Genomic DNA, 27,533 nt, shown 5'->3' with positions numbered 1-27,533 from the left:
TCCCACAATTCTGACTTTATATCTCTCAATTCTGACTTTATATCACGCAATTCTGACTTTATATCTCAATTCTGACTTTATATCACGCAATTCTGACTTTATATCTCTCAATTCTGACTTTATATCCCACAATTCTGACTTTATATCTCGCAATTCTGACTTTATATCTCTCAATTCTGACTTTATATCACGCAATTCTGACTTTATATCTCAATTCTGACTTTATATCTCACAATTCTGACTTTATATCCCGCAATTCTGACTTTATATCACGCAATTCTGACTTTATATCTCAATTCTGACTTTATATCTCGCAATTCTGACTTTATATCTCTCAATTCTGACTTTATATCACGCAATTCTGACTTTATATCTCAATTCTGACTTTATATCTCAATTCTGACTTTATATCTCGCAATTCTGACTTTATATCTCTCAATTCTGACTTTATATCACTCAATTCTGACTTTATATCACTCAATTCTGACTTTATATCTCGCAATTCTGACTTTATATCTCGCAATTCTGACTTTATATCTCGCAATTCTGACTTTATATCCCGCAATTCTGACTTTATATCCCGCAATTCTGACTTTATATCCCGCAATTCTGACTTTATATCACTCAATTCTGACTTTATATCACGCAATTCTGACTTTATATCTCGCAATTCTGACTTTATATCTCGCAATTCTGACTTTATATCTTGCAATTCTGACTTTATATCACGCAATTCTGACTTTATATCTCTCAATTCTGACTTTATATCACGCAATTCTGACTTTATATCACGCAATTCTGACTTTATATCTCGCAATTCTGACTTTATATCACACAATTCTGACTTTATATCACGCAATTCTGACTTTATATCACGCAATTCTGACTTTATATCACGCAATTCTGACTTTATATCACACAATTCTGACTTTATATCACGCAATTCTGACTTTATATCACACAATTCTGACTTTATATCCCACAATTCTGACTTTATATCCCACAATTCTGACTTTATATCTCGCAATTCTGACTTTATATCTCAATTCTTAGAAAAAAAGGTCACATTTATATTTTAAAATGTTTTATTCTGTGGCGGAAACAAGCTTCCATAATTACAATACAGAATGGCTCTTCTGAACATTGTATATTCATTTTATCTGTACGGAGGCTCTCGGCAGAGTGCGTAAATGTCACACCCTTTTTATTTTCCCGGAAAAAACGTCCCGACTCCTTCACATAAAAATCAGTCTACTATGGTGCTTTCATAGACAACCTCGGAAGGAAGTCAGGAAAGATCTCGTTTTTTTTAAGCTTCGTTACAAGCTGCTCACACATTAGCAATACAAAAATGTAATGCATGAAAATTCTTACATAACAGCCCCTTTAAAGACAAGATAAGTTTGAACAAACATTCTAATTAAAGGGTTACTTCAGCGATTAGCAAATGGCTTTGTATCAGTAGAAACCCTGAAGTATATTCAAATGATCGTGCTTCCCCCCCTCATATCCCCCTGAGACAAGAGATTTATGCATTTTATTTCTGGAAAAAAATAATCCTCAAATGTCATTTTGCGTCATCGGAGGACTCTTAGTCCAGAGGCTAAAGACTACAGCCAGTAGAGGAGCTATTTCCACATGTTTTCAACCCGTCCATGGGGTGTGGGATCGCACTCACAGCACTCGGCACATTCATGGAAACAGAGCAAAGTGAGTGTTTCAACTTCTCAAATTAATTCCTATGAAAGTTAAGCTTCCAAAGGCATGAACTGAAAACGCTCCAGACTGAACACACACTGTGAATCTATGCCGCGAGCGCGGACGCTCTTACCTCAGCTCTCATCATGAGAGCTCTTACCTCAGCTCATTCATCACGGTGAATGTAATCTGACTCCTGTGCCGTGACACTCCCTCAGCGGCTAAATCACATTATATTGAACAGACACATTTAGTTTTTAATTGTAGTGTCTGTTCTCCAAATTAACATATAAACATTTTATGAAAATGAACGCAGTGGGAAAGTGATTCAGTAATCCAGTAGCGGTGGCTTTGGGAGTGGCCTCATAAGGGGAGCATTTTCTGTCTTTTCTCAGTCTAGAAGGCACCAAATTCAAAAATAATTTCTACTACATTAATGACCCGTTTAAATACAGATTCATGTTCCCAACGCTGAAGTACCCCTTTAACGTTACCGAAGTTCTGAGAACGTTCCCTGTTAGCTGGGCTAGAACTCTGAACATGGCTGATGTTATGCAGTAGTGCAATGTCAGTCGTACCTCGTCTCTGAGCTGCTGGGCGTGTGCGGTGAGCGGGTACGGCGGGCAGAGGCGTCTCATGTTTAGGGCCACGCTGCGGTGCATGTTGAAGGCCTGCTGGAAGTCTGTCTGCAGCAGCAGCTCCACCAGCAGCTGAACGTCCTCCTGACTCTCAGCATCAGTCAGACGCAGCTGGAGACGCTGCAGAAAGTCAAGCAAATCAGCCAGCTCTGAGAACAGACAGAGAGAAATGGAATAGGAACTAATTAATTTCAATGACTTTTCCAGTCACTTCAATTATTCCAGCTGCTGTGAGAAAAGGCTAAATGATCCTTTGATGATGCAAAGATATTCTCGAATTTCCTGCAGAAAGCTACCAGTACCACTTAAACCATAACACATTGCTTTTGTCTTGTTTTCTGGTACAAATATAAAAAAAAATCTTAAATGAAGCGATATTTACTTGAGTAGCAAAATGACTTAAGATACAAAGTCTTGTTTTCTGAATAAAAAAATAATTTAAAAAAATCATCAAAATGAAGTAAAAAAAGAAAGAAAGAAAAGAAAGTATATCTTGGATTTGAATTAACAATTGTTTCCACAACTTACTAATGACAACACATTTTACTAATGAGTGCATGTTGTAATTCGATCATTGATTTTAGTTAAAATGGCTGATTTGTGGAAACAAATTGTTAATTTATGGCCATAATTTTTGTCTGCATGTCATGTGCAGAGCTTCATATACGGTGCTTAAAACAAGAACAATATCACATGGTCAGAAAAATAAACTTCATTCAAAGAGAAAACAAGATTTGTTTTTTTTAATCATTTATCTTGATTTAGGAATATTACAGATGTTCCCGGAAACAAGACCAAAATTAATTTTCACAGTGAACATCAAAAATTACACACTTCACCTTCAAAGCTTTTTACTGTACAACAGGAAGTCCAAGGTATTTTCTACATCATGCTATAACATTGTTTTGCCCAAAATCATAGCATAAATTTCACTTTTAAGTCGTGTGTGTTTTCATCCGGAGAGTAAGCCGTAATCGGTCATTTTTATCCCATGGGATGCACAGTGCCCTTCTTATAGGGACAATGCAGACAAACCTGAGGTTAAGATTTATAACAGGCACATAATCCCAAGTGAACTAGATATCCTGCTGAACTACACTAGCGATACATTTGGATTTGGTGAGATTTCTTAATGTTTGAAAGTATTTTATGCTCACCAGGGCTGCATTTAGTGGATAACATTTTTTGGGGGGGGGGGGGGGGAGGGGGATATTATTACAATGTTTTCTATTGTAAGATATTTAAAAATTCTGGAAATTTTTTTTTAAAAATTCTAAAAGAGCTGTCTTTAACTCTCTATATTCTCTCACCTGTTGTAGTTTCCTCTTCTGAGCTTGACTTGATAACATCCATCGCATCAAAAAAGGGATGATCGCTGTCCTCGATGCTGCTCTGTGTCCATTGGTGACAGGAGGAAGAGTTCAGGTCAGTGTCCTGAGTCTGGACCAAAGCCTCTTCCTCCTCCGTCGACATCACTTCCTCTGGACCGTCGTGGGATTGTCCTGTCTGGTCACTGCAGCACGGAGAGGTGAGTTTGGCAGGACCGTTCATGTCCATCTCCATCTCCGCGTCGTCACCTGTGGCTCTGTCCTCCATCATGCCTCCGTTCATGTGTAACGTTAACATGGTTGGTTTATACTGAAGGTCAACACACTACACTACAAGAGTTCAGAGGCCTGTTACATGAAGCTAGCTGAACAAACTCTGAGTTTCAGGCTAGGTTTAGAGTTGACAAATCCAACCTGTTTTAGATCAATTTCAACTGTTTCTCAAAGCTTGGTATAAACGTTCTCTGTCAACTCAGGTTTAATCCAGAGTTAGCAATATCAACTCGCAAGCGCGTGCACCTGAAAGTGTGACACGTGCGGTAAACAGCCAATCACAGTGCCCGTTTGATTCACTTCTCTTCTGTAGATTGAGAGATCGTTTTGAAAATTATCATGACATTAAATGCGTTTAAAAAGCAGGAATAAACGTTTTAGTTTGAGAAGGCAGATGAAAGAATATCTGACTATATCAATGCATGATGTGAATCAAAGAAATATGCCTAATAGGTTCACAAAGAGTTTAAATTAAATCACGTTGTTTAAAAGAATTATGAATGCATGTATTATATTTATATTACTTTTTGGCTTATTGTCAATTAATATCATATTTACATGAACATATATGAATTCAAAGTGATTATAATTCATATAATAAATAATTAGCACCAAAAGATGCACAATTTTTTTCTAAAGTTTTTTTTTTTTTCATTAAAAAAAACTGTGTGGCTTTTAGTGTGGCATCTTTACTTGCATCTGATTGGTCCACTTTGGGTTTTTATTCTGGGTCCAATTCTCTAACCCAGAATAAAACCTGCTCCAGAGCATAAGTTACCATGGTGATGAACACTGATAAAAACCAATCCACCTTCTTGAGCCTGAAAAAACAGAGCTTGCTCAAACTAATCTCGAACTTACTTGGGTAACAACTGAAACCAGCTTTGTGCAACAGGCCACAGGAGTACAGAGACAATGATGCATATATATTCATCTGAGATTACTATGAGTTACCCTTTAACTGATTCTCAACTGCACAGTAGACCTTACTCTGAGTGTTAAAAAATGCAGTCAAAAGAAGGAAAGGAGACTAAATTCTTCTACAGCTCTATTGCTCCCCCCTTTCTGATTTTGACATGGAGGGATGGGACTTTTCAGTTTTCAGGTGACAGTATCAGTTTGCACTTCAGTCGGTCACACGAAAGAATGAAGTTGCTGATCAGTCATCAAATAATAGAGTCAAATGAGATATCAGTTAAGTAGATAATCAAACCATAATTATGTAGTTAGTAGTGTGGAGTCCAAACAATAAAAATATGGCAAAATATAAGAAAAGTCCAAAACACATGTTTGCCATCATTTTCCAAAAGTATGCGTACGGTTGATATGTCTGTAAAGGGATAAGTTACATAAATATATTATTTACACACACACGTTTATATAAACACGACATAAAACTTAATGCTTACTATTAAAACTGTGCATTTGGATGGTCATGTGATGAGATTTTTGGATTTATTTAATCAGAAACTCTTATCTCAAAAGATCAAAATGGATTTGATTGCTGCCCTTTAAAGGTGAAGTGTGTAAGTTGAAGGAACCAATCAAGTTTCTGCAGTCACACTTTCAGACTTTCTGCTCGGTTTAAAGTAACAGGTGGCAGTGAAAAACAACCATCTGTTCATCTGAGATTATTACTTAGTGCCTACTTCAGAATCACTCACACACATAGGCTTACACTCACTAATATTAGGACCTTCACACACACACTCTCAGTCACACACACACACACACACACACACACACACACACACACACACACACACACACACACACACACACACACACACACACACACACACACACACACACAGTCAGTCACACACACACACACACACACACAGTCAGTCACACAGTCAGTCACACTCTCTCTCTCTCTCTCTCTCTCTCTCTCTCTCTCTCACACACACCTTCTCACTCTCACACATACTCACACGCGAGTCGCTCACTCTCTCGCTCCCACACACACTCTCTCACACACACAGTTATATATTAGGACCTTCACACAAACACTCTCAATCACACTCACACACAAACACACACACTCACACACACACTTGCACATTCGCACACACACACACACACACACACACACACACACACACACACACACACACACACACACACACACACACACACACACACACACACACACACAGTTATATATTAGGACCTTCACACAAACACTCTCAGTCACAATCACACACAAACACACACACTCACACACACACTTGCACATTCACATTCACACACACACACACACTTACACATTCACACACACACACACACACACACACACACACACACACACACACACACACACACACACACACAGGTTTGTTTCACTATATTAGTGAGGACATTACATAGACTTCCATTGATTTTATATCAGGTCAATGATACTTTCTATCCCCTAACCTAACCCCTATCCCTAAACCTACCCATCACAGAAACATGTGCAGAACAACAGATTTAAATAAAAACATGTTTTGGCTGATTTATAAGCCTTTTTAACTAGTGAGGACCAGTCCAATGTCCTCACTAGTGGGTCATTTTCATGTTTTACTATATAAATGAGGACATTTGTGTCCTCACAAGTATTGCCAAACAAGGAACACACACACACACACACACACACACACACACACACACACACACACACACACACACACACACACACACACACACACACACACACACACACACACACACACACACACACACACACACACACATTTAGGAAAATAAATGAATTCCTTAAATATTCAAAAGGATTCATATGGACTGTTTCGTTCATTATCTTTTGAACCTCAAAACACAAATCAGTCTAGATTAATAACGGCAGATTATTTTACATCTAATTGTAGGATAGTTGACCTACTTAAGCCAACAAACAGAGTAGCCTATAAATAACCTCATGCTGACCAAACATGATCAAAATCTCACAGAAACCATAATAAATAAAGGAAGTTAAAAACAAAAATGACAGACAGAAAGCTCGGATATTTGGGCAGAAACTGCAGATACTGTAGTATGTTTGGCAAGGGATTGAGTGTAATATTTAACTCTGGTCAGCTAATTTTATCTTTTGACTTTATTTCATGCAGTTATTATATTACATGCAACCAGTTCTAGCACAAATACAGCAGTAATTAACCCCTGAGACCTGCTAAGTGCCACTAATGTGGAGTTCCTGACTAGATAAACTTCTTGAACAGCTTAATGTTCCTGCACGTTTTCCCTCTTTCTGACCTGCACTGATGCACAGAACAATTTCATTTTAATGTAAAGCTGATGGGGAGGTTTGAACCTTTGACCTTTCAGTCACTAAATACTAAACTACAGCAACAGCAGTTCAACATGAACCAAAAACTAAGCATTCAATAAAGAGTCAATTACTATTAATACAACTGCATACATTATTACCACATGATTTACTCACTGTGTGCATGGAGTCCCAGCAGGTCTGCCTCAGCTGTTAAAGGTCAATAAAGTGATAATTCCAGTGGTGTTTTCACTGAGGTCCAGTGGACGTGTGAGTGTCCACAGCCCAGGCGTCTGAGACTAAAGTGGATCAGCTGTGACTTCATGAGTTCAGTAATCTGCCTTAAACCCGGCCATACAGGTGTTAGAGCAGCTTCAACATCTCAACAATTACAGTCGCATCCGTTCTACATTTCTCCCCCTGAAATGTAATAACCCATATGGTGTCGCCTACACATTTCCATTCATTCTCAAATTATATAATAACTTAAAAATGTGAGATTTTATACACTGTAAAAACTTTTGGTTGGTTTTTGTTGGTTTAACTTAAAAAAGGAAGTAACCTGGTTGCCTTAAAATTTTGAGTTTATTGAAATTAAAAATCTGAGTTGATACAATGAAGGACATTTGTTTAATAAAAAGAAACTCAAAATATTAGTGTATCTGAACCACATAAACAATTTGATAAATCATGAAAATAGCACTATTTGGCACGTTTCACTGCGTCATCAGAAATAACACACACAATTACCCAATATGCTTACACAATCTTTTAATAATATTAATAGAGGTTGTCGAATCTCAGAAAAATGTTCATTGTATTAACTCAACATTTTTATTTCAGTGAACTCAAAAAATAACCAGTGAATAAATAAATGACCTAAAAAGCACTAGATTTCAATAATCACATTAATTCATCATTTCCATATTATTTAACTTTTTCTGCAATATAATATAATAGACACACACTCAAACAGAAACACACACAAAACACTCACACACAACAACATACACAGAAAAACAAATTCAAACAGAAAAATAACACACACACACACACACACACACACACACACACACACACACACTCACTCTCTCTCTCTCTCTCTCTCTCTCTCTCCTCTCTCTCTCACACACACACACACACATATTTAAACAGATACACACACACACACACACACCAGAAAAACACACACATGCACACATACACCTAGTCAAACAGAAAAACACACTGAAAACACACTCTCTCTCTAACACACACACTCACACACACACACTGACTCACACACTCCCTCACTCACTCACTCCCTCACTCATTCACTGACTCACTCACTCACTCACTGACTCACTGACTCACTCACTGACTCACTCACTCACTAACTAACTGACTCACTCACTGACTCACTGACTCACTCATTCACTCACTGACTCACTCATTCATTCACTGACTCACTCACTCACTCACTGACTGACTCACTCACTCACTGACTCATTGACTCACTCACTGACTGACTCACTCACTCATTCACTGATTCACTCACTCCCTCACACACTCACTGACTCACACACACACTCGCTCGCTCGCTCACTCACTCACTCACTGACTCACTGACTGACTCACTGACTCACTCACTCACTCACTCACTCACTCACTCACTCACTCACTCACTCACTCACTCACTCACTCACTGACTCACTCACTCACTGACTCACTCACTGACTCACTCACTGACTCACTCACTGACTCACTCACTCACTCACTCACTCACTCACTCACTCACTCACTCACTCACTCACTCATTCACTGACTCACTCACTCACTGACTCACTCTCATTCACTGACTCACTCACTGACTCACTCACTCACTGACTCACTGACTCACTGACTCACTCACTCACTGACTCACTCACTCACTCACTCACTGACTCACTCACTCACTGACTCACTCACTCACTGACTCACTCACTGACTCACTCACTCACTGACTCACTCACTCACTGACTCACTCACTCACTCACTCACTCACTCACTCACTCACTCACTGACTCACTCACTGACTCACTCACTGACTCACTCACTCACTGACTCACTCACTCACTCACTCACTCACTGACTCACTCACTCACTGACTCACTCACTGACTGACTGACTCACTCACTCACTCACTGACTCACTGACTGACTCACTGACTCACTCACTCACTCACTCACTGACTCACTGACTCACTGACTCACTGACTCACTCACTCACTCACTCACTCACTCACTCACTCACAATCCACATGTTTGTGTCTGAAATATTGCACTGAATAGTGAAACTGTAAAAAAACACATTAAATATTAGACAGAAAAAAACTGCAAACGCTGGTGAATTAGTAGACTATAATCACACACGTTAAGGAATTATGTTTTTATTCATTTTATTACAAGAAAATTCCACAATGCTATTTTTATATAATGATCAAGGATTTTATTATTGTAGTCTCTCTCATTAGGTTCTTATCATTACAGAAAATGTTATTATACAGATTTGTTCAATGTCTCCTCATTGCTTGGTCATATTCCGCAGGAGTGCTGGTCACATTTATCTGTACAATTCAATTGTTCTTCTTTTACTGTACATTTTTGTGTAGTTGATTAAAAAGGCAGTCAGCACTTAAATAAGCTGTTTTTTTTCTCCTCTTTTTTAAAGTATGTTTAAATAAAACGTTCGCCTGTGACTCCGCCCCCTGGGGGAGGGGGGCGGGGCTACACCAGGTCATGTGATTATAAGGAAGCTTCAGGGATTGGGTGACCAGGCCCGTGTTCCCCCGGGCACGACCTTCGTGCACCCACGCGTTTGGCACTGCGCACACAAACAAGACTCACGAGATAAACGACAAGCAAAGCTCTTTGTGATGTCATAATGATGCCTACTAATGGGAGGAAAAGTAAAAGTGTCACGTCAATGACACGTAAGACAAAAAGTGCCACCCTCCAGAGTCCGCATTTCAAGTTGTTGTGTTCTTCCCCATGTCCGAAAAAACAAAAGCAGTCTTTTTTCATTTACTCATCTGTTTTTAGGTTAAAACGGGGAAAAAATATTCTCTTCTTTCTTTTCTTTTTTTTTATCTCCGGGCAGGCACCTACAGTTTTCTATTAAAATGCTACAGCTATAAGATCTAGCATTGAACACACAAAGCAACTGCAATGAAAAGAATAAAGTTGCCTTAATATAATAATAATTAATAATAATGACAAGAAAAATGCAATAATAATAATAATAATACAGAATAAATCTCTTTTTATAATTAGATTTTATAATTTAAAAGTTATATTTTTTCTTTCTTTGAAATAATAGATTTTTTTCTTCTCATATGTATCTAGTTTTGTGATCAAGATGTTGACTATACTTCAGCGTTATCCAAATCAATAAAAACTAGCTGTGCCGTTGCATATTACAGTCAATGATATGTGAACATGCACCGTGATCCACCCGTCACTCTCAGTCCTTCCGCCCGTCTATCTGTCCATCATAGACGGCCGATGACCATGACGTCCACCACCTCGCCCTTGTGCAGCTCCACGTATTGCTCAGTTTTGGGAGGTAGCATCAGGAGTCCGTTAGCGCTGCGCATGCTCATGAGTCTGCTGCTAACCTGGTTCCCTGGACAAAGACAAAAAGTGTGAAAGTAATGCAACTTGAACTCTTTAGGGCGGTTTCCCGGACAGAGATTAAGCCTAGTCTTGGACTCAAATGGCCTTTTCAACCAAATGAACAGCAATCTGCTTTCTCCGTCATGGTTTTAAACAGTCCTAAACTTGGTCTAATCCAGAGTTTAAAGGGGTGGTTCCGTGTTTGTCTCTGAGCATCTCATGGTTACTGCCCTCCTCATCTGATACCAGAAACACGGACAAGCCAAGGGCACATTCAACTGATCAAAAATGACTATAGACAGTAAAAGAAATAGACACAGCGACCCCATAGACTTCAACGGCGAATTGTGAAGTCAATTAGAAGCACTCACTTCCTGATGGCTGAGCGAATTGTGCAGGCTCAGACTGAGCTTGACGACGTAGATGTGACATGAGCAACCGGTCTGACAGTTGTAAGTCTTCTAGTAGTTGTGGAAAGGGAAATCTGAATCACGTTGTTTAAATGTTTTGTCCCGTTTCTTTTGGCTCACTATGGGCTTCTCCCCATTCTTCTCCCTTGACTTTATCAGACTTTATGTCTCCACGTCCCCTCGACTGCCTCATAGACAGTAAAAGATTGCCTGTGAGCGTCTCCTCAGGTCTATACGGTAATTTCTCAACTGTGCGACAGAGTCGCGTTGGTTATGACGCAATCCTTAGCCTATTTGTACAAAAACAGCTTCTACGGTGCGATAGTGTAAGATACAAGGTAATGGAGCCTTTTATACATTGTCGTGTTTCTTTAGAAATAAACAATGGACAAATGGAGTCTTTAAACGCCTTAGATGTAAAGTTATTCACTGTCAAAGTGACTCAAAAATGAATGGGAGTCAATGGGATGCTAACAGCAGGTGATGGCTGTGGAAGCAATGGGTGGAACGCTTTCCGAACGCTAGATTACCCCCTTGAAAGTGACAGTAAAGAAATCTTCAAAATTACAAAAACTTTTGCGAATCATTAACCAACTATGGTTGCAAGTTCCATTGAATTGCGTTGGTAACGCCAAAACTTGCATCGCTGGATTTGGGAAACACACCCCAAAGAGTTGAGACTGTAGCAATGTAAAATATGGGGAAAACAATGTTATTTTGAGCATTCAAGCATGAAAACCTACTCTAGTAGAGCCAACAATAAAACCAAGACTTCGAAAAAGGGTAATAGGATAATATGTCCTCCTAAAAAAAAATTCAAATGGAAAAATAAGACAACACTGTTTCATCATTTAAAGGGGTGGTTCCATGTTTTTATTCTAGGCTTGGTTGAGTTTATGGGGCGCAGTGTAACATGTTTTAATACTTCTTTTTTACGCCGTATTTTTCTTCTATTCTCCCTTTATTCCACACCGCTGTCTCCACTGTCCTTTGAACGGCTCTTTTGCTTCCTGCTTCTATGAAGCCCATCCCGCTGAAAAACGCAATGCTCTTTGATTGGTAGTTAGATGGCCAAATGTAGTTTCCTGTATTTTTATTGGCTGAAGTGCCAAGCACAGGTTGTCCTGGAAATGCCACGCCCTTTCCCATTACGGGCAGAAGTCACATCTGAGGAGACTAGCGAGGGTTTATGATGTCACCAACCCAGGAGGAAGCTCGTTGTAGTCCAAACCGGCCGTTTTTTTAGGCAATAAACTGCCGTAACTTTAAAAGACAATTGTGGTGTGACAGGCAGCGGGGCGAGGGACCGCGAGAGCGGGCCGGTGATTAATGTTGATGAGGGCCAGCTGCGTGGCACACCGGTCTCGTCTCGCGGCCATGTGACGGGAGCATAAAAGGAGGAGCAAGGGTTGCGGAAGACGAGAGAGGACCAGGCCTGGAGTTTATGTTTATTTATTTATTTATTTATTTATTTTTACGTTTCCAAACTTTAATTCAACATAAATAAACAAAACGAAAGTAAAACCGCGGACAGCCCCTCACGGACGACTGCCCACAAACACATAAACAAAACTAAACATAAACTCCAGGCCTGGTCCTCTCTCGTCTTCCGCAACCCTTGCTCCTCCTTTTATGCTCCCGTCACATGGCCGCGAGACGAGACCGGTGTGCCACGCAGCTGGCCCTCGTCAACATTAATCACCGGCCCGCTCTCGCGGTCCCTCGCCCCGCTGCCTGTCACACCACAACAATATCTCCGTTTGCATTGAACTTTCAGCGCTGTAACTTTGCAGATACTGTTGATGCTCAAGCAGCAACATTACACACTAACTAAAGTTAAAGTCAAATCGCATGCAACCACCCCTTTAATTAACAGATTTCCTGAATGCAAACATATATGGCTGAATTAAACCAGCATTTCCACTTGCCATTGTGCAGTGTTTACTACAGTAAAGTTGTAGAGTTGTAGAGTTTCATGCAGCAATGCCATAATAAAACCTCACCATTTTTGGATCCCCAAAGAAACTTTCAGTGATCAGTTCATAAAAGAACCATTTTTTTCTTAGTGGGAAGAACATTTTAATAATCTTAAAAACCTTTTTCCACTATAAAGAACGTTTTGTGGAATGGACGGGCTAAAGGTTCTTTATGGAACCATCAATAGCTATGTCTCCATCAACCTATTTTTATGTGCATTTTGGGATATCGCATTAAAAAAAAGCTGGGTGGAATTGGCATAAATTCTAAAAATGCACATACAAAATATAGGCGCTCAATTGAGTCGGATAAACTTTTTACCTGATAAGAACTTGCATAAACTAAAATGGCAACACTTTTACCAAGTGAATTCCTCGATGTGCATCAAAGCAGCCGTGTGACTTTGTGATGGAATGCAATAAATGGACGGCATGACTAACCAGCGGACCAATCTCATTTCACAGCATCTGAAATGCCTGAGCAAGGTATGTCGTAAAAGTGGTTCAGTATAATGACCTCCCAGACCTGTCTTATATGACCGTGTTCCCAAACAGCAGGCATCCACTTCCAAAAGATAAAGATAACTTTTTTGTGTTTTGCCTGCCTCACCTACTGCAGCAACTTCCATTTTTTTAGCGATATTTAACGCCAGTTTATCAGGAAGTCTAGTCAGAATATGAGTCTGATGCTCCATTGGGCTGTCATTATGAGGCGTGTTTTAACCCAACCAGGAAAGACCTCGATTGGACAGATCAACAACCAATCAGAGCAACGGAGCCACGCATAACGTTAGTTGTCAAATGTCAACAGAGCTCAACTGCACTGTGTTGCCAAGTCTGCGGTTTTTCCCCGCGGGTTGTTTTCCATGTCCGCGGGTTGAAGTGACTATTATGTGATATATAGACCCATGAGTGTGAATTTTAGCAGCAACCTTGCCAAAATAACACACATTTTACCCCCAAACACCATTTTTTTTCCAGAGAACCCCCCGAGAAGCTATTGTTTAGGGTTAGTAGTTGGCGGGTTTTGTTGTAAAAACTTGGCAACCCTGTCTGCACGCACGCTGGAATAAACGATCTTTGTGTTGTAAAAAAAAAAAATGTAATGATACACAGAGTACTTACCCAACATGATCATCATTTCAGAGAGAAATAGTGAAGGTGAATTATAAAAACAAGATCTCCGTTTAGGATTTGAACAAATATAACTCAAGAGCCTTTGATAACGTGATGATTACATTACTGTTGATCATCTGTCCGTCATCGTCTAAAGCCCGCCCTTATGATCTCATTGGTCAGTTTCTGTTCGGGCATAATAACTCCTCAATGGATCAACACAAGACCGAACTGCCCGAGCTGAAATGTTGTGGGCGGGGCTGAGTTCGGCTGGCATCCAGGATAGATTTTGTTCTCTTTAAACCAAATTTAAGACTTTTTAAGGACCCACGGAAACCCTGTCAACATGCATCTAACTGTATAGTCGTCCACAGCCATCCTCGACTAATCAGGAGAAAGGAGAAAGGCAAGATCACGCAGGTCAGTAAATCTGAGAAGAGGAATAACAGATCGGTTACCTGTGCTCTGTGCCCATGGTAGAGGTTCCTGATGGTGCCATGTCAAAATACAGCGGTGATACTCCGGACGTGGATCCAGCTTCACATCACATGACAACTGGAAAAAATCAGGCAGATGAATTTTTTTTACTAAGGCTGTCAATAAATTTAAATGTTATTTTTTAAATGTTTTAAAATGTAAAAATAGGCTAACTTCCATCAACATAACCAATGTGACAACGTGCTGGGGACTATTTTCAGGCGCTCTGCGTAATATCATAGCGCCTGCTGCACCCATTGTCATGTTTGAGTAAGATGCTAACGGTCTAATCAGATTCAATTATCTATGCTAAGCTATGCTAAAAGTGTTACCACCAGACCTGGAGATCAGCTGAGTGGATTCGAAAACGGTTAAACTCAAATGATTAACTCTAGGGGAGATGGAAAATGGGCCTATTTTCAGAAATAGTTGCGTGCTCCTTTAAGTTTTTTTTTTTGAAAGACCTTAATACTTTCAGTAAGAACTCAATCAAAAGTGACAGTAATTTTACAATTTTACTGTATTTATTGTATTGTTCATCAAATAAATGTAGCTTTGGTGAGCCGAACACTTTTTTTATACGCTGGGGTTCGGACAAAATTTCCGAGCCCGGAGCCCTCCCCGGACAGCACGCTAAAAACGCATAATCTTTACTCTGTTTAATTGATATAAGTGTGAACTCATGAACTGATTTTCAAAGCTAACTACATGATATGAACATTTTGACTGGCTATCTCCAGACGGAGCTCAATTAAAAATGAACATTGGTCTGCAGTGTCTGCTCTGTATGTTCTACTGCACAAGAGGAGTGATCGACGGGCATTATTCAAATGACTCTGTACACAATTGGATAGTCCTTCAACCAATCAGAGCACCAGATGCGTGATCAATGGGCAATGACCCATCGCTTCTCTATCTGTCATAGTGTTAAACCCGCCAATAGCGTGCCAGGTGAATAAGCCAGTCTGTGATTGGTTCCCGCTAAAGTCTAACAGACGCAGTAGAAATGAATGTATAGCTTTCCAGACTGAGTTGCAGGGCGAAATAAAATTTACCCAGAGTTTACCCAGTCTAATGCACATTATTTGCCTCTTCAAACTTGTTCTGATAACTCAATTTAGAAAGGTGTGACAACATTTGGACTAATTTTGGACATTTGTTCAATTTATTTTTTACAGTGTGTCAAAGTCATAAAGTGTTATTATGACTAATGAAGTCAAATGTGGTCTTACCCGGGCTTTTATTATGGTGGGCCGCGGGTCTAAGATTCCCTGCATCTTCCTCAAGGCAGGAATGACGAAGAGGTTACATGTTACGACCGCCGACACGGGATTACCTGTGAAGCAGGAGAGACGGTACTCATCACATCAAGGAAACATAATTGACAAAAATTGTTTAAATATGTGTTAAATTATGGAATAGTATGTGTTTTGAAAAAATACACCAATAAACTCTCTCACCGTCCCTACCTGGCAGAGCAAAGATAAGTTTTCGAGACCCGTCCGCATCAAGAGTGGCAAATGTTGTGGGGAGACTAACAGAAGACAAACCAGAGCTCAATACCCACGTGGACTGATTCTCATCGTCTGACACTCAGTATCAGGGTGTTTTCACACTGGCTTTATTTCAAGCTGAGAGCAGATCATAAGATTTATAAAGCATGAGATCGCTTTAAATGCTCCAAAGCGAACTGAACTAAGACACGGTCTCAATACAGCTCGCTTTAATGGGTTCACATATAATGTGCATTAAACATTTAAAGCACTCATTTGACTCTAGTTTTAGTCAAATAAAACAAACATTTGCTCATTAAAGCTCATCATAATGGCAGACCTATTTTTTGGTATAACTATCATAATTTACACACACACTCTCAAATGCATTTCTGTGTTTTATGCAAAAATGCATGATCCATGTAAAGAAGTTGAGACATGATTAATTTCTATTATTCTATTACTTTTCTAAAAAAATTTAAAAAAATCACACGAAAAAAGAAAAAATAATAAGAAAAAAGGCTCGGAATAATAAGAAAAAAAAAAATAGCATCCAAGTCTATTTTTTGGATATTTTCTTTTCAAATCCAATCTAGTTAAAGCTCCACTGTGTGATATTTCCCCCCATCTAGCGGTGTAAAGGTATATGACCATCCAGTGAATATTAGTTTCTGTTCCTCTCAATTCTGATTGCGTTTTAACTCCTACGGTGGCCGATTTAGTCCAAGATTAACATGGCAATCCCCCTCTTCACATTTGACACGGTACCATCGAGTGTTAAAACGCGAAAGGTGAAGCTTGAATTTACGGGGATGTCCCTCTTTGGCTAATGTACTTTCAAGATGGCGGACCAACATGGCGACCTGGCATATTATAAACTTACGAGAATACTTTATTACTAGAAAGAAGTAAATATACATTAATGAGCACATATATTTTTGAAAGAACTAAGTGTTTTTAGCTAAGAATAAACTAAAAAAGTTACACAGTGTAGCTTTAAAGTGGATAGTAATACTTTTTTTTTATCTAGGTAAAGTGTTTAATTTAATTAGGTCTGTGTGAAAACACCCTGAATCTGCTTCACTTGTACAATCTTTTCGCAGATGTCCCCTGTTTCTTCAAAGACTCACCCTGGTTTCATGAAGACACGTCCAAAGTGTATCTGAGCATGAAGATCGATATCAAGTACCTGTTTCAGGTAATCCTGTGAAAACATCCATTTAAAATGATCTTAATGATGCCGTGAACTTGGACCAAATGCAAATAATAACTGTGCTGTGTGACAAATAAAGTTTTCTGATTGTAGAAATACAGTATTCTCTTGTGAGTGTACATCATTTGAAACAGATCTGTAATTATGTAAAGTACAAGGCACCTCATTTCTTTAGGTGTAAAACTCTGATGTGAAAATCTCAGTGAGATACATCTCATCTGAAGGGGTCAGCGGGTCTTACTACCATCCAGCCACTAGATGTCAGTATAAAGCAGTGATTACTAATTCAAACTCAAAGTCTGCACATCATCTTCGGACGTGTTATGCTTTTCCATGCATCTTCCTAACATTGCAGTTTTTCCTTTTACAAGGACATTCCTGCATTTGGAACATCATCAAACCAAATATTATAAAAAAACACCATTTAGCTGCTGATTTTGTCTTTACAAAGCTACCAACACAATAGATGGAATATAAAAGGTCTTGTACCTTTTCCCCCATAGACACGCCCCCTGAGGTGATGATGACGTCGGCACGATTGATTCCCTCATTCAGAGCATTCAACAGGTCATCAGGGCTGTGGGACACCAGGATAACAGTTACCATTACAAATGACATTTCCTCCATTGCTTTAAAATATGGCAATACCATCTGCTCTGTGCTATTGTGTCTCTGGACCGAAGCTGTGCCGGTTCACTGACACTAATGTGAAACCAGATGTCAACCAAGTATTCAATGAAAAGCATTACACTGTCTGATCGTTCCCTATCCCCTATATACTGCACTGTCTGATCGTTCCGTATCCCCTATATAGTGCACTGTCTGATCGTTCCCTATCCCCTATATACTGCACTGTCTGATCGTTCCGTATCCCCTATATAGTGCACTGTCTGATCGTTCCCTATCCCCTATATAGTTCACTGTCTGATCGTTCCCTATCCCCTATATAGTGCACTGTCTGATCATTCCCTATCCCCTATATAGTGCACTGTCTGATCGTTCCGTATCCCCTATATAGTGCACTGTCTGATCGTTCCCTATCCCCTATATACTGCACTGTCTGATCGTTCCGTATCCCCTATATAGTGCACTGTCTGATCGTTCCCTATCCCCTATATAGTTCACTGTCTGATCGTTCCCTATCCCCTATATAGTGCACTGTCTGATCATTCCCTATCCCCTATATAGTGCACTGTCTGATCGTTCCCTATCCCCTATATAGTGCACTGTCTGATCGTTCCCTATCCCCTATATAGTGCACTGTCTGATCATTCCCTATCCCCTATATAGTGCACTGTCTGATCATTCCCTATCCCCTATATAGTGCACTGTCTGATCGTTCCCTATCCCCTATATAGTGCACTGTCTGATCATTCCCTATCCCCTATATAGTGCACTGTCTGATCGTTCCCTATCCCCTATATAGTGCACTGTCTGATCATTCCCTATCCCCTATATAGTGCACTGTCTGATCGTTCCCTATCCCCTATATAGTGCACTGTCTGATCGTTCCCTATCCCCTATATAGTGCACTGTCTGATCGTTCCCTATCCCCTATATAGTGCACTGTCTGATCGTTCCCTATCCCCTATATAGTGCACTGTCTGATCATTCCCTATCCCCTATATAGTGCACTGTCTGATCGTTCCCTATCCCCTATATAGTGCACTGTCTGATCATTCCCTATCCCCTATATAGTGCACTGTCTGATCGTTCCCTATCCCCTATATAGTGCACTGTCTGATCATTCCCTATCCCCTATATAGTGCACTGTCTGATCGTTCCCTATCCCCTATATAGTGCACTGTCTGATCATTCCCTATCCCCTATATAGTGCACTGTCTGATCGTTCCCTATCCCCTATATAGTGCACTGTCTGATCATTCCCTATCCCCTATATAGTGCACTGTCTGATCGTTCTCTATCCCCTATATACTGCACTGTCTGATCGTTCTCTATCCCCTATATAGTGCACTGTCTGATCGTTCTCTATCCCCTATATAGTGCACTGTCTGATCGTTCCCTATCCCCTATATAGTGCACTGTCTGATCGTTCCCTATCCCCTATATTATGCACTGTCTGATCGTTCCCTATCCCCTATATAGAGCACTGTCTGATCGTTCCCTATCCCCTATATAGTGTACTGTCTGATCGTTCCCTATCCCCTATATAGTGCACTGTCTGATCGTTCCCTATCCTCTATATAGTGCACTGTCTGATCGTTCCCTATCCCCTATATAGAACACTGTCTGATCGTTCCCTATCCTCTATATAGTGCACTGTCTGATCGTTCCCTATCCCCTATATAGTGCACTGTCTGATCGTTCCCTATCCCTTATATAGTGCACTGTCTGATCGTTCCCTATCCCCTATATAGTGCACTGTCTGATCGTTCTCTATCCCCTATATAGTGCACTGTCTGATCGTTCCCTATCCTCTATATAGTGCACTGTCTGATCGTTCCCTATCCCTTATATAGTGCACTGTCTGATCGTTCCCTATCCTCTATATAGTGCACTGTCTGATCGTTCCCTATCCCTTATATAGTGCACTGTCTGATCGTTCCCTATCCCCTATATAGTGCACTGTCTGATCGTTCCCTATTTGCACTTAATTGTTTATATTTCTCTATAGTAGGCGGTGAAATATGCTCACTTGTCTCCGACGATGCCCAGGTTGATGGTGGGGTATCCGTGCTCCTGAATGGTGGCCAGCAGTGTAGAGCGATTCGAGTCTCTGATCTTCCCGGGATGTAAATCGTCCTCTGGGTTCAGCAGCTGAAAAAGACAGTTGACTGCTTAGTAAGAAAGCAATAAAGGCTCATTCACACCAAGAACGATAACTACAACTAAATCAGCCTCCACACCAGGACGATGACGTTTTCTTTATTTTATCTGAAGCGTGTGCTGCAGGTTTGTCGTCTGTCGCTTTAAATGCTCAAGCTCTTTTAAGCAGGATGGATTCTGATTGGCTGTCAATGTTTTTATCGTTGATCAGCTGAAGAAAAAAAAATAATTCTAAAGTTATTCCAACAATTTTATAACGTGCCGTTATTGTTATACTTGTGGTGTGAACTGTGCTATTCTTTTACATAAAGAATGATTTGAAGTAAATCTTTGTCATTATCGTTGTAGTTATCGTTCTTGATGCAGTAGAGCTGCTTTGACAACATGTGTATGTGAAAAGTGTTATATAAATAACTGACTGACTTGGCATGTGAGGATAAACATATGAAGCAGGAGACCTTTTTCCTCATCTGATCTCATTGCTGACTTAAGCCGGGTGCACACTGTGCGATTTTGGCCATGATTTGGCCGTCTGAGACCAATTTAGCAAATCCTAAAAGATTCCTCTGATCCTAGGCTAAAATCTGAAGTCTTTGGTCGTTAGTTTGACATGTTCACCGGCAGCCGATTAATGAGCGCTGCGATCAGATTTGACCTCAGATGAAATTCTGGCAGTGTCAGAAGATTTGCCGCACACAATCCTGCAGTGTGACTTCTCCTACGACGAGAGTCAAATATCTCGATTTTTCAAGACAAACTATGACCAAAATGAGAGCTAGAGATTTCTCTGTAGCCTCCATTTCAGTCTCGCGTGTAATGCAGCTCACCGTCACCGAACGCGGCATTCATTGATGATATAAAACTCCGGACGAGTTTTCTTGTGTGTGTCCGTTTTTAGCGTGCCTTGACTATCGTATAATCTGATTTTAATAACAACTGAGATCTTACAGTGTGACATGGCTTACAGCGGCAATCATATTCGTCCAGTCTAACAATCAACATTCGCAAAGGATTTTGAAAAATCGCACAGTGTGCAGGACCCATTAGAAACACTGGAGATAAAAAGAGCAGTGTGTGTAATGTCACCTCGTTTCCTGTAGACATCACAGCCACGACGGGAAACTTCTGCACTTCCACCTCCGTGACGCCCACCGTGGCCAGCAGACCGATCTCAGACGGGCCCATGTGAGTGCCTTTGGCCAGCACGCATTCGCCACGCTTAATGTCATGACCGATGGGCCTGTTGAAGACGCCACACACTCTTTCAGACACGTGTGAGACACACACAGCCAGGCTGAGAGACGCTCACACCCGCTCACCTGATGTCTTGACCTGGACGAGCTTGAACCAGAATCCGAACCTCCAGCTCTTCTGTGCCCTGAGGAATCAACAGAGGTATTTTACTATCACGGAGGCACTATTGGAGATTTTATTCAAATTTGGAATTCATTTTTATTTTAATATTCAGTTAAAGTTTTAGTAATTTTGTGGTGTGTGTGTGTGTGTGTGTTTATATATCTATATAGTCTTTATTCATTTTTGTAAAATGCTGCTATGGAAAATGTTTGTGTATTTTATTTAATTTCGGATATTGTTTCATGTTTAAAAATAAAAGTAATAAATGGTTAGTTTCAGTTATAATAACCATGGAAAAGACAAATAACTTAAATGTAAGTAATAATTATCAGCCAAAGTGGTAATTATTGGTAAACTGAAATAGTTTTTCAGATTATAACCGGATAATGTCAGTTTGACCAATTTATATATATATATATATATATATATATATATATATATATATATATATATATATATATGGCTTCTCAGTACATTTTTTCTATTTTATAAGATGCATTAAATTGATTAAAAGTGACAGAGACATTTATAATGTTACAAATCTTTCTATTTCAGATACATGTTGCTCTTTTGAACTTTCTATTCATCAAAGAATCCTGAAAAATAAAATTTATCACAAATGCTGTTCGGTTTCCACAAAAATAATTGTCAACATTGGTAATAATTATAAATATTTCTTAAGCTCACATCCTCATATGAGAATGATTAGTGAAGGATCAGTGACACTGAAGACTGGAGAAATGATGATAAATTCAGCTTTAATCACAGGAATAAATCACACTTTACTATATATTCACATAGAGAACAGTTATTTTAAATTGCAATAATATTTCATAATTTTTCTGTTTTTGATCAAATAAATGCAGCCTTGGTGAGCAGAAGAGACTCAAACATTAGAAATTCTTACCGACCCCAAACTTTGAAAGTGGTGTATATACATAATTTAAAATGATGAAATGATGTATTATGGTGGTTTGTAAAAGAACTAACTCACGTCTTCAGACTCTCTCAGGAGTTCAGTGTCTTCTACTTGAACCACAGCATCTGCTCCGCATGGAATAGGAGCGCCTGTCGTCACCCGCATCACCTGACCCGGCATTACGGTGTGTGTGGGCTGGAAACACACAGCACAGCGGTTCATATGAATCATTTTCTTCACATTTGAAGGTGAATTTCTCAAATGGTATCTTACTTTTGACAGGTTTTCTCACCTGCTCTCCGGCCTGAGACTCGCCGATAATAAATCTGTCACCAGGACCGTCAGCCGCTGTCAGGACAGAGACAACACCGTACACTCTTAGAACAAACGCTTCTATATGGAGCCTTAAAGCGATAGCTCACCCAAAAATGAAAATTCTGTCATTCATTTCTTACCTTCATGTCGTTTCAAACTCATAAGAACAAAAATGAGGATCAAATCTGAGAGCTTTCTGTCCCTCCGTTGACAACTACATGACTAGCACTTGGAAATATCATTAACAGATCGGAAAACTAATCTCTATGAATTGAGCCATAATAATCTGCCAGTGGGGTAAGCAAAATAATCTTAAAACAACATTATTTTACTTACCCCATTGGCAGATTATTTTGCTTATTTTTAGCAAAAGCTCTCTTTAGTTTTGAGTTCTTTTTTCCCAAAACAAGACAATTACTTTTGCTTGTCTAGTAAATGTTTCTTAGTTGTAAGAACTGTTCTTCTAAGAATGTAGTAAACTACTGTTTGAAAGTTGTCACTGTTTTGCATACAATTATATGTAAATTGTATGCGGTATAGAGTGTCAAAATATTGAAAGTTTTGTTTTTTCGCAGTCATTTTATTTAGCTTTTATTATAGAGTGCCGCAAGGGTGATGTATTTCTGTAGGCCAAACCCTGGAATCCTCCTGAAATCGATGGATTTTCGAGTAGGTTTTTGGCAAAATGCCTGAAATAAGGTCTGCGGTTCACAAGCTCAAGATAGTTTCACGTTTTACTGTATGAAATAAAATATATCTGAAATACTCCCTTGTGATTTAAAAAAAAACTTTTGTGAAAAAAACTTTTTAAGGATGATAAACTTTTCACATTTTTCTTTTTGGTCACAGAGCTTCTTTTCTGCAATAATCCAAAAGCCAATGGAAACTCCTATTGGGTTTACATCAAGGGAACCAGGGTGATGTACATTTATGGGATGGCCTACAAAAATATATATCTGCAGCGCTCTATATACAAAGACATATCTCCAACTGAGAAGGATTTCAGAATAAAATCACTGGTATGAGTGCACTAAAGTACGGAAGAGGATTAGGGCCAAGCTAAAAAAAAAAAAGCACCTCGAGATTAAAGTCATTATAATGCGAGATTAAACTTGTTAAATTTCGAGAAAAAAAGTAGAGATACAATCTTGAGAATATTCTCGATATTTAATGAGTTTAAAGTCATGTTTCAAGAAAAAACTCTAAATAAAATCTTGAGAATAAACTCTTTAAATATTGAGAATAAAGTCGTTGTGTTTCGAGAAAAAACTTGTTATATTTAGAGAAAAAAGTCGAAATAAAATCTTGAGAATAACGCATTCGATCAGTGTTCGTAGCGTATACTGATAGAGGACATGGCAGAGTTGGATCACTTAGTAAAGCTATATTTCAGACTTTCTTTCAGTAACAAAGAAATAGTATCAACTTTAGCTAATTATGACATTATAATTATACTTAGCATTCAAACTTTAAAAAAGAATTTGCAAGCGGCTAGGTCTTTTTAGTATAAAAAATCAATCCAATTTGCGTGATGTACTCACTTTTTTACAACATGAAATGACAACCACAAATGCACGAGGCCCCACCATCCCTCGATTCGTTGGTTTGCTGTGCTTCTTCCATAAAGGTTAACACTTTAGAATAGTGGTCCGTCATTAATAGATAACTATGCAGGAAGTAATGCAGGACCAATGCTGAGCACTACTATAGCTTGACTAAGTGATCCAACTCTGCCATGTCCTCTATCAGTATGCAAAGAACACTGATGAAATGCGTTATTCTCAAGATTTTATTTCGACTTTTTTTCTCAAAATATAAAGATTTTTTTCTTGAATCACAACGACTTTATTCTCAATATTTAATGAGTTTATTCTCAAGATTTTATTTCGACTTTTTTCTCGAAATATAACGACTTTATTCTCGATCTTAAATGAGTTTATTCTCAAGATCATATCTCTATTTTTTTTCTCGAAATTTAACGAGTTTAATCTCGCATTATAAGGACTTTAATCTCGAGATGTTTTTTTTATTTATTTTATTTTTAGCTTGGCCCTAATCCTCTTCCTTATTAAGGGGATAGTTCACCCTAAAATGAAAATTAGCCCATGATTTACTCACCCTCAAAAATATGGAATTATATTAAAAATGTCCCGGCTCTTCAAAGCTTTATAATGGCAGTGGTTGTGTCGTTTTTGAAGTCCATAAAAGTGCATCTATCCGCCATATAACTGCTCCACACAGCTCCGGGGGTTAATAAAGGCACGTTTGTGTAAGAAAAATATCCATATTTAAAAACTTAAATAAACAACTAACTTCCGGCAGACGCTGTACGCATCGATTTGTCTGAAAGGAGAAATTCATTCATGTGATCTAGGATTACTTGAGGGTCAGTAAATCATGGGCTACTTTTCATTTTTGGGTGAACTAACACTTTAACATGCACAATAAAACCAGGAATTCCTAAGGAAACTAATAGGGTCACGAAACGAATTACCAGGAAACTAATAGGGTCAGAATTGATTTTACAGTAACTGAATATCAACTCTTGATCTTCCTAAAGCAAGACAGCTGCCATAACATGGCCTTACCTCGAGTTTCACCCAACAGACGAACGTGTTTATACACTTCTCATGAGCTCATAAATATGCAATTAACCCAATACCCAAATGCTTAAGTCTACGCAGCACAAGTTCCTGTTGTGACATTTTTAAGAGGGAAAATCCCATCCAGCACAAAGACCATAAGAAATGAATGAAGCATTTGACGCTTTTCCTCTGAGAGACGTTTGAAGCGCCGCTCTCTAGCAGATGTGAGAAATGCTTTCGATGTGCAGTCCTGACGCGAGCACTAGTGCGTGAGTTAACCAGGCCTGTCAGACGATTGGCTCATCCAGTCACGTGGGCTCTCACCTCTTACAGCGTAGCCATCTTTAACGGAGGCTGGGAACGGAGGCAGGTTGTCTTTGGCATAAACGTCCTGAGCCAGAACTCGACCCATGCCGTCTACAACACAGAGAACAAGATGAACTGTGCTTCTCTGCAGATAATATGCATGCAAAACATAATCATAATAAATGTACTTTTTATTTTATTTAGTGCATTTTAGATGCTGGCTTCTCTTGATTTCTGTTTTGTTCCATTATAGTCATTCATTCACACGAAGACAAAATATACACCAGACTTTATGCTGTCAAAAGTCCGTCTTGTCATTTTAATCGACCAGATGGAAACATGAAATTAGGGAGACAATGAAATGAACACAGCAATGCAGGGAAATTCATTCTCATTTGCATGGGAAAACTGTCAATTATACATTTTATTGTGTCATTGTGTCATTCTAGCATAATAATTGATTGGACAATGCTGCAATTAAGAGTTTTTCAGAGAGCAATAAATGTTTTAAAAAAAAAAACCATCAAATGTAGTGCCACGTAGAGAATTATGGGAATTTCTGTTTATGGTTTTTACTTCCACACTGTAAAAATTATTTCGAAAACAAGTTTCCTGGTTGCCTTAAAATTTTGAGTTCATTGAAATTAAAAATTTGAGTTAATACAATGAAGATGTTTGAGAATCGACAACCTTTATTCAAATACATTTTGTAAGCATATTGGGTAATTGTGTGTGGTTTATTTCTGATGATGCAGTGAAACATGCCAAATAGTGCTATTTTCATGATTTATTACCATTTTTATGTGGTTCAGATACAATATTTTAAGTTTCTATTTATTAAACTAATTTCCTTCATTGTATCAACTCAAAATTTTTATTTCAATAAACTCAAAATTTTAAGGCAACCAGGTTACTTACTTTTTTAAGTTAAACCAACAATAATTTTTTACAGTGAAAAGTCTGCACCTTTAACACCGATTACCTTAACACCTGCACCTATTTCACTTTTAAATTACTTAAAGATGCGGTGTGTAGGATTTACAGCTAGTGGTTAAAAATGGTACTGCAGTCTAAATTCAAAATATTGGAGATCGTCGTTGGATTCGACGCTCACGCGGGTTGCCAGCTTGAGGACACAACAGGAGCGAGTCCAGTTGACAATAAAAGCCCATATGTATAACATAAGTACATGTTTTTAGAAAGTATTTAGAAAAGCCCAACCAGGGACATGAGTTGAGAATTAGCACTAGCTATAAACTTTATTTTCCCCAATGGGGACATTAGTCTTGGACTCTCGTGCCCACATACAAATACATTGATCAAAAACATAATACAAAATACAAACAAACAATACACACACACAATTTTTTTTTACACTTCTACAGCGAGAGAACTATAGCTGGCTGAAAGCTATCACGTGCGTTCTGATCCTGTGTGTAAATGAGGTATCTGTCTATTTCTGCAGATATATTTGTCTATTCATAATTCAAACCATAAACATAGCAGCGCGTGCATACCGCTTTGAACATCAATCCTGTGGTCTCTTTCTTTATTTCAATCTGCTCATGTCAGTCTAATATTAAAATATTCACCCAAGAACACTCGGGTACGATGACGGAAAATTAAAACAGCCTTCAATCTGTAACGTTTTCATGACTTTGCTGGCTGTTTTTGTATTATTCTTGTGCATTGACTCATTCGCTAAGCTGAACAGCCAAGACTGTAGCGTTGATTTTCTGAGAAACA

At 39.0% G+C, this 27,533-nt stretch overlaps 2 protein-coding genes across 10 annotated transcripts in view; both read right to left on the bottom strand.

Annotated features, from left to right (window-relative positions):
* Positions 1-7,432, bottom strand: part of pals1b (protein associated with LIN7 1, MAGUK p55 family member b) — a 52,856-nt gene extending 45,424 nt beyond the window's left edge. The window contains exons 1-3 of one of the 3 annotated variants that reach the window (XM_067418218.1): positions 7,380-7,432; positions 3,647-3,989; positions 2,277-2,485 (exon numbers count right to left, since the gene is read on the bottom strand). In XM_067418218.1, coding sequence (XP_067274319.1) covers positions 2,277-2,485; positions 3,647-3,989; positions 7,380-7,388 — 561 coding nt within the window. In that variant the 5' untranslated portion in view covers positions 7,389-7,432. Of the gene's footprint in view, positions 1-2,276; positions 2,486-3,646; positions 3,990-7,379 lie in introns of those variants that run through there. The other 2 variants (XM_067418217.1, XM_067418219.1) reach the window with 2 other exon arrangements.
* Positions 7,433-9,593: 2,161 nt separating this feature from the next.
* The window catches only part of gphnb (gephyrin b), a 113,751-nt gene continuing 95,811 nt past the window's right edge, over positions 9,594-27,533 (bottom strand). For 4 of the 7 annotated variants that reach the window (XM_067418209.1, XM_067418212.1, XM_067418213.1 and 1 more), the window contains 12 exons: positions 25,806-25,898; positions 22,874-22,929; positions 22,657-22,776; positions 21,626-21,684; positions 21,393-21,546; positions 20,176-20,297; positions 18,009-18,096; positions 17,437-17,510; positions 16,274-16,347; positions 16,046-16,149; positions 14,795-14,891; positions 9,594-10,844 (listed from right to left, as the gene is read on the bottom strand). In XM_067418209.1, the coding sequence (XP_067274310.1) occupies positions 10,711-10,844; positions 14,795-14,891; positions 16,046-16,149; positions 16,274-16,347; positions 17,437-17,510; positions 18,009-18,096; positions 20,176-20,297; positions 21,393-21,546; positions 21,626-21,684; positions 22,657-22,776; positions 22,874-22,929; positions 25,806-25,898 (1,175 nt within the window). In that variant the 3' untranslated portion in view covers positions 9,594-10,710. Of the gene's footprint in view, positions 10,845-14,794; positions 14,892-16,045; positions 16,150-16,273; positions 16,348-17,436; positions 17,511-17,681; positions 17,774-18,008; positions 18,097-20,175; positions 20,298-21,392; positions 21,547-21,625; positions 21,685-22,656; positions 22,777-22,873; positions 22,930-25,805; positions 25,899-27,533 lie in introns of those variants that run through there. The other 3 variants (XM_067418211.1, XM_067418215.1, XR_010898137.1) reach the window with 2 other exon arrangements.

The sequence above is a fragment of the Pseudorasbora parva genome, chromosome 15, assembly GCF_024679245.1.
Source record: "Pseudorasbora parva isolate DD20220531a chromosome 15, ASM2467924v1, whole genome shotgun sequence".
Lineage (NCBI taxonomy): Eukaryota > Metazoa > Chordata > Actinopteri > Cypriniformes > Gobionidae > Pseudorasbora > Pseudorasbora parva.
This window is presented reverse-complemented; position numbering and strand designations above follow the sequence as displayed.